The sequence below is a fragment of the Odocoileus virginianus genome, chromosome 17 (genome assembly GCF_023699985.2).
Source record: "Odocoileus virginianus isolate 20LAN1187 ecotype Illinois chromosome 17, Ovbor_1.2, whole genome shotgun sequence".
In the NCBI taxonomy this organism is placed as follows: domain Eukaryota; kingdom Metazoa; phylum Chordata; class Mammalia; order Artiodactyla; family Cervidae; genus Odocoileus; species Odocoileus virginianus.
This window is the reverse complement of record NC_069690.1, coordinates 23,250,848-23,264,831: the sequence shown is the minus strand read 5'-3', so window position 1 is coordinate 23,264,831 and position 13,984 is coordinate 23,250,848. Positions and strand designations below refer to the sequence as shown.

At 55.6% G+C, this 13,984-nt stretch overlaps 1 protein-coding gene across 2 annotated transcripts in view; it reads left to right on the top strand.

Moving 5' to 3' along the window:
- Positions 1–13,984, top strand: part of CAMKK1 (calcium/calmodulin dependent protein kinase kinase 1) — a 28,800-nt gene that overhangs the window by 362 nt on the left and 14,454 nt on the right. Inside the window, exons 1-9 of one of the 2 annotated variants that reach the window (XM_070478880.1) lie at positions 2,100–2,123; positions 7,520–7,921; positions 8,774–8,821; positions 9,579–9,632; positions 10,034–10,085; positions 10,332–10,465; positions 10,890–10,926; positions 11,758–11,779; positions 13,037–13,125. In XM_070478880.1, the coding sequence (XP_070334981.1) occupies positions 7,562–7,921; positions 8,774–8,821; positions 9,579–9,632; positions 10,034–10,085; positions 10,332–10,465; positions 10,890–10,926; positions 11,758–11,779; positions 13,037–13,125 (796 nt within the window). In that variant the 5' untranslated portion in view covers positions 2,100–2,123; positions 7,520–7,561. Of the gene's footprint in view, positions 1–2,099; positions 2,124–7,519; positions 7,922–8,773; positions 8,822–9,578; positions 9,633–10,033; positions 10,086–10,331; positions 10,466–10,889; positions 10,927–11,757; positions 11,780–13,036; positions 13,126–13,984 lie in introns of those variants that run through there. The other variant, XM_020903022.2, reaches the window with a different exon arrangement.

Genomic DNA, 13,984 nt, shown 5'->3' with positions numbered 1-13,984 from the left:
TCTGTCTGCGCCGGCACCCAGGACCGCATCTCCGAGGGCGCTCCGCCGTCTGCGTCCCTTGCCTAGCTCCGATCTGCGGGACCGCGTCCACACCCGGCGCACTACCCCCTCCCCTGCTCTTGGTGGGAGGCCGTGCCTATGCGGAGTGGGCCCAGACCCGGGCACCCACGTGTGGATCAGCGCGGAGCGCTCCGCCCACACGGCCCTCCCCCGACTCTTCCTGCAGGAGCTGGGGCTGGAGGATGAATGGGACAGATGCAACGCTCTCGTGGCTTCGGCTGCGCTGCGCAGTCCTCCTGGCTGGGGCGGGGGCGGAGGGGGGCGGCGGAGGTGGAGGCTGCGGTGGCTGCGGCCTGACAGGCGCAGAACTGGTAGCTCGGAGGGTGCACACGTGCTCGGGGACCTGTGTGTGGTGTTTGGAGGCGGGTGTGCGTGTGTCACGTGGGCATAGGAGTGTGCCTGTGTGTGTGTGAGGGGGGTGCATTTACTGGATGGAGTGGTGTGTGAGGGCGGGTCACGCGGACATGGGCGTGCGCCTGCTCCGGGAGTGATGTGTGTATGTGTGTCTTCGGGGTACAGGAGTGTGTAGAGAAGGTTATGTCCCAGGTCACAGGACTATGTCTCGGTGGGCACATATGGGGTTTATATCCGCCACGGGGCCGGGGAGTCTGCAGGAGCAAACAGCTTGTGTCCTTGAGGATGCACTGGTCGCCCCCACATCCCTCACTCTTCCCTCTAAAGCATACAGATGGAGCATCCACCGAGTGCCAGACTGTATCCTAGGCCCACAGACTGGGAACCCCTGCCTCTTCCTTGGCCTCTTTAGTCCCCACAGAGGGCAGAGGGATCTTTTTTTAAAATCGCATCCAACGCAGTCACTCCCCTACTCAGACCCTTCCTCTGGCTTTCGAGATTTCCTGGTCTCAGTCCATAAAGACCCCCAGGGCCAAGCCCTGAATCCCAGCCAGGAAGTGGCTCTCTGTCATGCACTGTGTGACCTTTCATCACCTCCTCTGAAACTCTTACTCAGCGATCAGGAGCTTAAATGCCACCTCCTCCAGGAAGCCATCCCTGAGACCAGGCACAGTGAATGACTGTGCTTTCTCTTCGAGGTTGGAACTATGCTTGCCATCAGGTACCTCTCACACATGGACACCCCACTTCAAAGACGTTGGCCTCCTTGCTGTTCCTCAGACAGCGTGATCACCGTCTTATCTGGCTGCATTGGGTCTTAGTTGTGGCACACGGAATCTTTTTTGAGTCATGTGGGATCTTTCCTTGCAGGATCTTCAGCTCATGGACTCTATTTGTGGCACGTGGTCTTAGTTGCTCAGCGGCATGTGGGATCTTGGTTCCCTGACCAGGGATGGAACCCATGTCCCCTGCATAGCCAGGTGAATCCTTAACCACTGGACCACCAGGGAAGTCCCTGGGCTTCACTCTTAATTCCTCTCAGACAACTGTAATTTTTTTCTCCACTGCATGTACCACTTGACATGCCATCTATTAATTCCCAGCTTTCTTGTTTGTTGCTTCTTGTCCCACTAGAAGTTAAACTTCACTGAAGCAGGGACTTTGTCTTTTTGGTTTGCTGCTTTGTCTCCTGTCACCTAGCACCATGCCTGGGCACATACGGCAAGTGCTCAATTGAGTTTTTTGTTGTGTGAATGAATGACTCTGGGTTCCTTGGCTACTTCCCAGCCTCTGAGCCTGTCTCCTTGCTGCTCAGAGTGTGGTCTCCTGCTCTTATGTCCTTCAGATTCCAAGATCCTGGAAGGCCAGGTCTGGAAGAACTGAGACCAAATTAACTTGCATGTTAGCAATATTCCCTCTAGGAAGTGGTATGGAGGATGGGTTGGGGTGGGATTGAGGTGTGAGCCTGGGGATGCGTGGCAGGTATGGAGCAAATAGTGGGGAAGGAAAGTGGAGGGCTGGATCTGGACTTTTTAAGGATTTAGGTTTGGTGACCTCACTCAGCTGTGGGGAGATCAGGGAGGAGATGTCTCAATTGTCCTCTAGCAGCCAAGGAGAGGGAGGTGTGTTCCTGGCAGAAGGCACAGCCTGTCCGAAGGGCTGGCAGCACAAGAGAGTCTGCAGTTTGGGACTTGCGGCCAGAATGGGGAGTAAGTGGGGTTAGGTTCGGGGGTTAAGGATGGGCACAAGGGAAACGATGGGTGATAAGGAGGGCTGCTGGGCTTCTGGCCTGGGAGAACTGGGAGGACGGTGGCACTCGTCTCTGTGATGGGGACAAGGGAGGAAGAGCAGACTCGAGGGAAATGCTGAGCTGAATTGGAACCGAGTCGCCGGGGAGCACCGAGGGGAGGAGGCAGCTGGCTGGAAGGAGTTGGGCTGGAGGCGTGGACCTGGTACGGAGGATGAGGAGGGGCCAGGGGAGGAGGGAGGGCCTGGAGGACCTCAGCAGGAGGCGCTGAGGGTGTGCCAGGGGCTGCTGGGCTGAGTTAGGCGCAGAGCCCACCTCAGTGGCTGGGGCCTCCCTGGGGATGATGGGAGGGGGCGTTGTCACAGCAGGCATCCTCCAGCATGACTTGGCACCAGACGCCTGGGCCTCCCCCGAGGGGACTGAGTCATCCCAGGCGGAGGCGGGAGCCGCGGAGGCCACCCGTTGCCAGGGCCATCCAGACACTTGTCAGGAGCATAAACACAGCTTCTGTGAGGCGGCCCAGGGATACCAAGGCCATCTTCTATGTCTGGTCCCAGGGGACCAGACCACCTCCTTACAGCTTTCCCTTCTGGCCTGTCCCCTGGCAACCAGGGCCATGGCTTGTCTTGCCTAGATGGTAGCTGGGCCCCTGCTCAACCTGGCCCTGAGATTCCCAGCGGCCTTCCAGAATTCAGGGTGAGGTCTGAAGACATTCATCCCAAGGGAGGTTGCTTGAATCAGTGTGGATGAGAGCAAGATATGCCTGCTCTGTCCTCTTCTGGGCCTCCTCTGAGGGACCCATGTGATGAGGTTCATCTTGAAGAGGAGATCTGGTCCTGTGGGGTCTGGAGCCAGGGTCTGCATCCCCTGTGTGCTGTGGGCTAAGTCCCTTCAGTTATGTCCGACTCTGCAACCCCATGGACTATAGCCCACCAGGGTCCTCTGTCATGGCATTTTCCAAGGAAGAACACTGGAGTGCATTGCCATGCCCTCCTCCAGGGGATCTTCCTGACCCAGGGATCGAACCCAAGTCTCTTATGTCTCCTTCATTGGCAGGCCTCCTGGGAAGCCCCTGCATCCCTTAGGAGCAGCCAGATACCTGGGAATGAGGTGGGGATGAGGGACATAGCCTGGAAGGAGAAGTCTGAGTTGGGTAATGTGCCAGGCCATCCTGGAGCCAGGGGTAGATATGGGGCTGTACTTTGTGGGCTTTTTGGTTTGTCTTTGTTTTTTTAAGAGTAACTTTTTTTTTTCTTTTTTGTCTGCACCGGATCATTGCTGCTACATGTGAGCTTTCTCTAGTTGCAGCGAGCAGGGGCTACTCCCTAGTTGTGTGCATGAGCTTCTCTTGTTGCAGAGCACAGGTGCGTGTGCGGGCTTCAGTAGTTGTGGTGCACAGGACTAGTTGCCTTGAGGCATGTGGCATCTTCCCCGACCAGGGATCGAACCTGTGTCCCCTGCATTGGCAGGCGGATTCTCAACCACTGGACCACCAGGGAAGTCCTTGAGGCTGCACTTTGTATGCACAACAAGGCTCTCTCTCTCGGTGGCTATGACATAAACGTATTCTAGCCCCACATCGCTCAGGCACCATCTGCTCCAGTGTCCACAGTCTCATCCACTTCCTCCCATAGCCCTGGGAGGTGACAGGATAGGGGCTATCTATCCTATTCACATGTGAGCATGCTGAGGCTCCAAAAGTTCAATGAAGTGTCCAGGGCAACATAGTCCCAGTCTGGGAGGACAGCTGGGGATCGCTCTTCTCAGTGAGGAAGGGCCTGAGCCTGGACATTCTCAGCTGCAGGACCAAGCTGGTCCCTAGGAGGCTCCCCATGCCTGTAGAAGTCCTTGCTCTGCCCTGGGCCTAGCTGTCAGCCTGTCTGTCCTTTTTTGCCCGTGTGGCTCCTAGCTAGCCGCCGAGTCAGTTTCTATACAGTGTCTATGGATGTTTCAGCTTGGGCAGGGCCCTGAGAAACGCCCTGGGTGAGCTCCCAGAGAGGGGTGGGTCCTGCCCAAGACATACAGCCCAGCCCAGCAGGCAGCCCCGGGCTGGGGGACAGGTGACTTCGTGGGAATATGGGAAGTTCCAACTTGACTTTCTGAGATCGGGTTCCCATGGCGCCCAGCGGGTGCAGGGCCCACCCCCCTCCCCCCATCCTGGGGCATGGGTACGCAAAGACCTCAAGACACACAGTGCACATGAACACGCTTAGCCACCGCATGCAGACCACAGCCACAGATTTTTGTTTCCGGGCAGATGGGCTCCTGTGTGTGGAACCCCCTCCACCCCCCACCCCCCCCAGCACACACACTGTCACCCCGAGCTGACAGCCCCGCTGGCACATATTCTCTCACTTGACACACACCCTCACACACAGGGCGCCAGGCCCTGTCGCCTGGACACAGGCAGGAACCTGGGGCCTCCCCGGGGCGCCTCCCGCATAGCTGTGCTTAGTCACCTGAATCTGATCCAGGCGGGAGGGAGTGTGGAGGGCCTGACGTCAGCTCTCACAGCTGCCTCTGCCGCCCGCGCCTCCATCTGGGCCACCGCGTGTCCCAGGCAATCACAACAACAGCAACACAACAACTCAGTTTTACGGGGCTCCGTTAGGGGCGGGCCTGGTTCTGAGCCCCGTGAAGGCGTGCCTTCCTTAACTCCTGCCAGCCACCTGGGCAGTGATACTGCTGCTAACCCCACTCTGCGGATGGGGAAAACCCAGGCACAGAGGTCGGTCACCTGCCCGTGGATGGGCACACCGCCAGCAAGGGCCGCTGGCCTGGCAGCCTGGCTTCAGAGCCTGCATCCTAAACCAGGGAACAGGGCCTCAAAGTGGAGCAGGAAGGGTCTGCCCTGACCTGAGGTGTGACCCCAGACCCACACCTGTCCCTTGCTGGGCCCTACTTTCCTCATCTGAGAAAAAAAAGGGGGAGTTGAAGGAAGATGGCCTGTGGCCAGGGTGATAGCTTCGGGGAAAATCATATGCAAATTTGATGGGCTAGGCAGCCTGTGGCCTCTGCCTGTGATGGTTCTCAGTCCCCTGGGTTCCTGCTGGGGACCAGAGGACAAGAGCTCCAGACACTGCCATCCGTTCCCTGCTGTGGGCTGGGGTCTTAAGCTTCTTGGGGTTCCCTCTCTCCTCTCTGCTTTGCCATCTGTGTAATGGGGCCAGGACTGTAATGATCACTATGGCAAATATTTATTGAACTCCTACTATGCCTCAGGGACTGCTGCAGAGGCTAGTGGTCTTATGGAGATGAGGCAGACAAGAACCCTAATCTGTGGAGTTTATGTGGGAGAAAAAGAACCTACAGAGTGAGGGGGAAGGGTGGCAGCGTGGGCCAGGCTTGGAGGGTTCCTTTTAGCCCTGGCTTCTTCCTTCTTGCAACCATCTGGTTCCTAAAGCCTTTCTGATGCTCTAATCCCATTCTATCTCCTCCAGGGAGGCCTCCATGATGCTCCAGCCCTACTTACTTCCTCACCTACTTCAGAGAAGCCTTCCCAATGTTTTAGTCCATTTGCCACTCTAACCTCCTCCAGGGAGGCCTCCCTGATGCTCACATTCCCCTCACTCCTTTAGGTCCAGTGTCCATATCTTTTCCTGTTGCCAGTCTAGATTCCCTTCCCCCTTCCTTTCTGCATGCCGACATCTGCTCCACCAGGCTACCACTCATTCAATACTTTGGGTGTCAAACACAGGGGGTCTGGACCATACCCTTACCCACAATACATTTCCAAGTCTTGTTGTGGTCTTGGGAATCTGGGAAGGTCCTGCATCTATAGTACAGATGGGAAGACTGAGGCTCAGAGTTGGGAAGGAGCTGCCCTGGGTAGGTTGGAGGCAGGACTGTAACCCAGCCCAGACTCCAGTGGACTCCAGTGAGCCCAGCCTCCTTGATATCTGTCAAAGCAAGGTGATGGGGGGATAAGGAGTGAGATAAAGACCATGTTCTCAAAACTGTTCTGTGGTAATGGTGCAAGTTACCACCAGACAGGAAGGGCAGAGGGTCAGGAGTCCACTTACTTCCTTTTCCGGAGAAGATACTGAGTCTGGTCTAGGAAGGGGGAGGGGCACTGAGTGGGGTGGAGCCTGTGCTCAGCCCTGGGCAGAGATGGAGTCCCAGCCTGAGTATCCGGGTTCAGCCTGGGGTCAGGGTTCAGCCCAGGGATGTGGTTGAAAGTGAGGGCTGGGACTGGACACTGGAGGTTGGTTTGGACCTTGCTGGGGGCTCAGACTGCAGGAGGCCAGGCCAGGCCAGGCCAGGGGAGCACCTCAACCTGAACAGATGAGGTGAACATTTTGGCCACATGAATAAACTGGAAGGAAAAACCAGGAGAAATAAGTGCAGTGAAGTCTCTCTTCACCGTCATCAGAGCAGCAGCCACCTCCTCTAAAGGAGCCTGTCCTGGGCTGCAGGCTCTGCTGGGGCAGGGAAGGGAGCGATGGGAGACTTGCCCTGTGGCCCTGGAGAAGCCTCCCTGGAGAAGGTGCCAGGGTGGGAGAGGCTGGAGCCGCAGGGAAATCTTCCTGGAAGCAGCGACAGGGGTGGAGGGGGGGACCTGAAGCATCAGGAGCTAAGCTCAGCTTCAGGCAGCACAGCGGTGGCGTTGGCAGCCTTGGAATGCCCTGCTGTCAGGGGTGGAGCTGTGAGTCACTGGGCTGTCTGCTGGATGGGGGCCCGAGCTGACCCCGGGTTCTGTTTCTGCCAGTGCCGCGAGGCCTCCAGTTCTGCCCATGTCTGTCTGTTCTGACTCCAGAATATCAAATTCTCCCTGCTTCCCTGTAAAGCCACCGCGGCTGATGTGCCTGTTTTACAGATGGGAATACTGAGGTCTAGAGGGCAGATGTGCAGCAGAGCCAGATGAGTTCCTGGAATTCCTTTTTTTAAAAAAAAAACTGTATTTTTGGCTGTGCTGGGTCTTCACTGCTGCGCGGGCTGTTGTCTAGTGGCAGTGCACAGGCTTCTCAGTGCGGTGGCTTCTGATGCAGAGCACGGGCTCTAGGGCCCTGGGCTTCAGTAGTTGCTGTTTCCAGGTTCTAGAGCGCAGGCTCAACTTCAGTAGTTGTGGCTCATGGGCTAAGTTGCTCCACAGCATGTGGGATCCTCCCAGATCAGGGATCGAACCTGTGTCTCCTGCATCGGCAGGCGGATTCTTTTCCACTGAGCCAGCAGGGAAGCCCCCTGGCATTCCTTTAGTGAGGAGGGAGACCTCAGTTTGGATGCTGGCGACCCAGGCAGAGGGAACAGCAAGGCAAAGGCATGGAAGTGGGACTCACAATTTGTGGCTACGGTGGGGGTGGGGCCTGGGAATCTGACCTTGCTCGGTGGCCAGGACTGGAGCCTTCTCTGCCCTCTTAGGTTCCCCATAAGGCTGCACTGAGGACCCCCTTGACTGTGGCAATGGAGGGGGGCCCGGCGGTCTGCTGCCAGGACCCTCGGGCTGAGCTGGTGGATCGAGTGGCAGCCATTGATGTGACCCACTTGGAGGAGACGGATGGCAGCCCTGAGCCTCCCAGGAACTGTGTGGACCCTCCGTCACGGGCCAGAGCAGCCTCCGTGATCCCCGGCGTTGCTTCAAGACACCCTGCAACCCGGCCCAGCCTCTCGACAAGGAAGTTCTCTCTGCAGGAACGGCCAGCAGGGAGCTGCCTGGAGGCCCAGGCTGGGCCTTACGCCACAGGGCCTGCCAGTCACATTTCCCCGCGGGCCTGGCGCAGGCCCACCATTGAGTCCCACCACGTGGCCATCTCGGATGCAGAGGTTGGTGGAGCAGAGCTAGGGGGTGCCCATGAGCTTTTCAGCAGTCCTCAGTGAAGACCCTTCGCTGTTCTACCCCTGCCACACTGCTGTCCAGACATTGGTTTGCATACCCACAGAGCCGAGGAACTCACTACCTCTCTATGTGGCCTCTTCCCACCCAGGGGAGCTCCATCTGAGCCAGTTGCTACCTCCTATTAGTCCCACCATTCCTACTCCCAGTCGAAGCCTAGGAAATAGGTCCCTCCCATATTCCCCAAGAAGTCCATTTAGAGATTCGAAGATAGTGTGTTCTCCTGTCCCCCAAGTCTTCCCCAGCTTGAGCCCCCCACTTCTAATCCTGCCTCATAGAGTCTGCTGTGACTCACAAACTGCCAGCCTGCTCCCAGCCTCTGGGCTCCCACTGGCTCTGTCTTTGCGTCTTAGATCTAAAGTGAACCTAAATAGTGAGCAACCAGTACTTAGAGGCTGAGCCAGGTCCCCTGTCCAAAGGTTGTCCTCATCTTTCCTGTCTATGCAGCCTCCTCATTCAGCTGCTTCTAGAAATACTTGCTCATGGATTTCTCACATCAGGGTGTCCCAGCCCCCAGTATCCAGGTGGAAATTAGTGCATTTTCCCACCACTTCTCAGGGAGCAAAACACAGGCAAATTTCACCATTCACATCTCTAAACATTATCCAAGTCTTGTAGCTTTCAGTATCACTTTTGGTGTTGGCACCACCTCATTTCCCCATCTAAACTTGAAATGTTGATGAGGCCCGGGGCCTGGGGCCAGGATTGGGCCCTGCAAGTGCACCTGGAGTGCTGCTTCTGGATCAAGCTCTACCTGATGGCCCCTCTCTTCCCCCCACCAGGACTGTGTACAGCTGAACCAGTATAAGCTGCAGAGTGAGATTGGCAAGGTAGGCCTGGGGGCAGGCCAAGAGCAGGGGGAACTAGTTTTGGGGGTTTGCGGAGCCAGCCTGTCTGGATCCTCCACAATCCCCTCTCCTCCTCCGGGAATGTGAGGCTGAGCCAAGAAGGTCCTACCCTGGATGTGAGGGAAGTTTTGTCCTTTACAGGGGATGGGAGATAATTCTTGATTCCCGACTCCCTGGAGTTTGATATGCTTATTTATTTATTGACTGTCCTGGGTCTTCCTTGCTGGGCTTTCTTTAGTCACGTTGAGCAGGGGCTAATTTTTGTTGCAGTGCATGGGCTTCTAATTGCAGTGGCTTTTCTTGATATTGAGCATGGATCTAGGCTCACGGGCTTCAGTAGTTGCGGCTCACAGGCTCCAGAGTGTGGGCCCAGTAGTTGTGGTACATGGGCTTAGTTGCCCCATGGCATGTGGAATCTTCCTAGACCAAGGATCGAACCCTTGTCCCCTGCATTGGCAGGGGGATTCTTAACCACTGAACCCCTGGGGAAGTTCTCCTCAGAGTTTTTGATGGAGGGGACTGGGGAAGGCATAGAGCTGTGCTGAGCCCAGCAGGGGCAGTGACCTGGGAATGGAGCCCTCCCTTCCTGCCTGAAATTTATGCCCACAGGTTGCCAGGGTTGAGATGGGATGTGGGAGGAGATAGGGGGAATGAGCAGCTCGGGCTCCCCTCCTCCTCTCCCCCTAGTCTTGGGGGAGGCTGCCCTATCCAGCAGGGGCTGACCTGTGCCTCTTTGCAGGGTGCCTACGGTGTGGTGAGGCTGGCCTACAATGAAAGTGAAGACAGACACTATGTAAGTCTGGGGAAAGGAGGGAGGTGTCACCTACACTGGGCCCTAGAAGATTGGAGGGTGGGCAGAAGCTGTGCCAAGACGGTGGACAAGGCTGCCTGTGAAGGGAGTAATCTCCCTGTCCTTAGTGGAATGCAAAGGGAATGAGCTTCTTGACCCTGGGAATATACAAGCCGACGCTGGATGCCTCCGAGGGGAGAGCTCCAGAAAGGGCTGTTATGGGAAACAGGGGTAAGGCCTAAGGTTCAGTCATGGCCACCTCCTAACTCAATGTAACTGCAGCCGGTCCACACGCTCAGTGCCGTGTGCCCATGAGCCTTTCTGGACCTCAGTTCACGTGTAACCAGTCTGTTCTAATCCCTGGTGAGTCCACATCAGTGACATCTCTGCCCCTCCCTCCTCAGGCCATGAAAGTTCTTTCCAAGAAGAAGTTACTGAAGCAGTACGGCTTCCCACGTGCGTATCTGTCTGATCCTGTGCGTGGGAGCTCCTGGCCTGGGGACGAGGGGGAGACCTCAGAGGCTAGCTTTCTTAGGACTAGGGGGTGGACAGGGAGAGTGAGCAAAGGCCTGCTGGTGGGACTGTGCTTGGTGGGTTGAGGCCAAGGCCAAGGTCTTGCAAGTTTCTTGCTTAAGGCTGGCTGCAGGGCTACGGTGAGGCCCAGCCTCCTGTGACAGGCTGGACTCTCGTTCCTGATCACAGGTCGGCCTCCCCCAAGAGGGTCCCAGGCTGCCCAGGGAGGCCCAGCCAAGCAGCTGCTGCCCCTGGAGCGGGTGTACCAGGAGATTGCCATCCTGAAGAAGCTGGACCACGTGAATGTGGTCAAGCTGATCGAGGTAGGTGGCGAGCAGGTGAGGCCTATGGAGTAGCCCTCGGTGCAGGGGGCACCTGGCATAGACCCAGGGATTTTTCCAAGGGAGATGTGCCAAGGGCAGGGCCAGAATTGGGATAGGGATGGCCAGGAGGCTTCTGGGGCCAGTTGAGGCTGCTCTGGGATGTTCTCAGGTTCCCATGGAGGGGGTTGAGCTGCTCCAGAGGCAAGAAGCGAGCCCCATGGTGAAGGGGAGAGGGGCAGGGTGCTGTGTGGTGGACCAAGGTCAGGGGCCAGTGGTTTCTGAGGCCTCATCAGCCTCGTGCTGGCACAGGTCCTGCTCCATCATCCGGGGTGGTTGCAAAGCACACAGTGGGCCCTGGGGCTGGCAAGCACCCCTACCCCATGCCTCCCCAAGTCCCACCGCCGTGTCTGCTCCTTCTCACCAGGTCTTGGATGACCCAGCTGAGGACAATCTCTATTTGGGTGAGTGACCCAGCTCATCCCCAAAGTAGCTTACTCGGGTGGGTCCAAAGTCTCTCCAGGGACACACTTGACCTTCAGCTGGGCCTTGTGAAATGAACTGACCTACTAGGGACAGGGAGGAAAGACATGTTCTCAAGTCCCAGATTCTCTCCTCAGCCCTGCTGAGCCAGACTCAGGATATCCAGTTAGAGTCAACCAGTGTTCCCAAACCCCCATACCACTGATTGGAGAGACAGTGGATCAGGCAGATACAAGAAGTAGGCTGTGTGATGTGGATTCCCAGGCCCTAGCTGATAACTCCGTGCCTCAGTTTCCTCACCTGTAAAATGGGGATAGTAATGGTATCTACATCATAGGGTTGATGTGAGAAGTAAATGAGTTATTACATGCAAGACACATTAGCTATTATTGTTAGTAATAGTAATACTGATGTTGTTACTAAAGTCCCTGGTGCTTGATTCAGGGTTGGGCTTAGAGGCTTTCAGGGAATGGGCCAGAAGGAACACAGGCTTAGGAGTTAGAGGCCAAGGCTTTAGCCTCCACTCCCTCTCCTGCCTGCCCCTTCTCTGAGACTCAGTTTCCCCTGTTAAAGGCGTTCATGCTGATGCTCCTCACTTGGTACCTAAGGTTCCAGTGAGGCAAGTTCATAGTAGACCCACTCTCAGCCATTTATCTCCCCTGATACCCTGGGACCCCTCTCCTGTCTCTCCCTCAAGTATGCCTGGATGCCTGCCCCCTCACCCACCCTCCAGAAGGGGCAGGGATCTTGGCATTGGCTGTGTTTTCAGCCTGGCTGCAACTTACCTACTTTTCTTTTCTCCTTTCTTTCAGTGTTTGACCTCCTGAGAAAGGGGTGAGTTCCCCATAATGTTCAGGCAGGCCAGGTCTTCCTTTCCCTCCCTGTATCCCTAGTCCTAGGGTCAGCTACTCTAGTGAAAGAAAGAGGCCCAGGCTCTGTCCTTAGGGAGCTGTGGTCTGGGTTCGGGGGTGGGGTGATGGAAATGGATGGGAAATGAGAGACCAAGAGGGTGATTCTTTGAAGGCTGATGGGGTCAGTGAGACTGGAATAGTCAGGGAGGCCTCAGGAAGAGGGGGTGGATTTCCAGCCAGGCCTTGAAGAATTGGAAGAAGATTTGATGCCGGAGCGAGAGAAGAAAGGAAAAGTAGAGAGATGAAACTCAACTCTCACCTGTATTCAAATCACAAAAGAGTTCTTTCAGTTTTACACATTTTGTGAGTTAGGTAGTTGGGACTTCATTCACTCCCTTTTTACAAGAGGGGAAGCTGAGGTTCAGAGAGGGTAAGTGGCTTGCCCAAAGGCACACAGCGAGTCGCTGATGAAATCTAGGGTTCTAACTCATGTCTGCCTTGTCTAACCTTCTCAGGGTATGTGCAGAGCAGCTGACGTGGAGTAGTGGGTGCAGGGCTGGGTGGACTGGGCTCCTTAACCGCTAAGGTCTTGAATATAGGCTGTGACTTGTCTCTCTGTCTGGGAGGCGCTAAAGACCAGTTCCAGCAAGAGGCAGGGAATGTGTCCTTTAAGACTCAGGGTAAAGAAAAAAAAGACTCAGGAGCTTTCAGCATTTTTTATCTCTGTTCCAAGTAAGAAATAAAGTTTTACATTGCTATTCATATCTGTAATTGAAACCAAAGTTTTCTAAAACAGCATATATCCTTATTACATGTGATATTCTCTAGTATATAGGACTTTATTAGAAAAGAAAAGAAAAAGCAGTAGCCACCCACTAAATGGATTTCATGACCTTCTTTGTCCTGGACCTACAGTTTGAAAAACACAGCTGTAAATGGAATCTTTGCAACTGTCTGATTGTTGATAATTAAGTACTTAGAAGAAGGCATACCAAGCCAACCAGAAGTAAGATAAAGCTAATTTGAAATTGTAACGATTGAAAAGGGATATGTGCATCTATGTGTATTTTCAAATTTTCTTTATATGAGAGAAAAAGCTACTATCTTGTGTTCCAGGGACCCATTCGAGCTTAGAGGGCTCCTGAAAGGTCCCAAAGAGTTTGTAGGGCCCAGTGAAAGGGAACCTGCCATCTGCTTTTGCTCATCCTAATTCCAGCTAAACACCCCGCCCTCCCGACAGGCCGGTCATGGAAGTACCCTGCGACAAGCCCTTCCCCGAGGAGCAAGCTCGCCTCTACCTGAGGGACATCATCCTGGGCCTTGAGTACTGTGAGTGAGGGGCTGCCTGCCTCCCTGGGCTGGGGACCCGAGAGGGGGACACAGGAGGGGCTGGAGCCCAGGGTGGGCCGGCTCTGAGCCGCTCCTGTCAGTCAGTGCTGATCTGCCAATCATCTTTAGCTGGGGGGCGGGTCAATGGGCCTGTGGGCGGGGCCGAAACCTCCTGAACAGGTAGGGTAGTGGCAGATTTCACTGGGCATGCGCCAGGTCCTTCTGGGGGCCTGCTTATTACCGCATAGGCGGATGTTCTTCCTGTATCTCAAGCTCAGTCTCTCACAGGGCATCAAGGGCTGTGGGAAGGAGTTTGTGTCCAGCTGCTCGAGGAAGAGTCAGTCCTGGCATGGAACCGGTGGGTGGTAGCTGAGTGGGTTTACTGTGAGGCACCCTAAGGTGATGGAGAGCTCAGGAGGGAAGATGTTGGCTTAGCCTCTGTCTGGAATTCATGTATTCATTCATTTATCCATTTATGAGCACCTAGTAAGTGCCAGTTGGGGGCATGTAGATGCCAAAGACCCAGAAGAGATCTCAAGGATCTCGCAGCCTAGTGGGAGAGACAGGAACCTCAGCAGTGCCTGCCAAGACTGGGGAGGCGCAGGAGCTGTCAGAGCACTAAGGGACCAAGGGAGGCTTCCTGGAGGAGACCACTGATGAGCAGGGTTCTGAGGGACGAATAGAAGTTCACTGGCCAGTTTGAGGCATGGTGGGAGGGTGTACCGCATGGCAGCGGCATAGAGGGGCGTAGGCATGTACTCTCTGAGAAGGGGGAGTTCAGTTTGGTTGAGTCCAACCAGGGAGCCAGGGATGGGGAAAGATGATGCTGGAAGCACTGTCCCGGTCACACCTCGAGGGC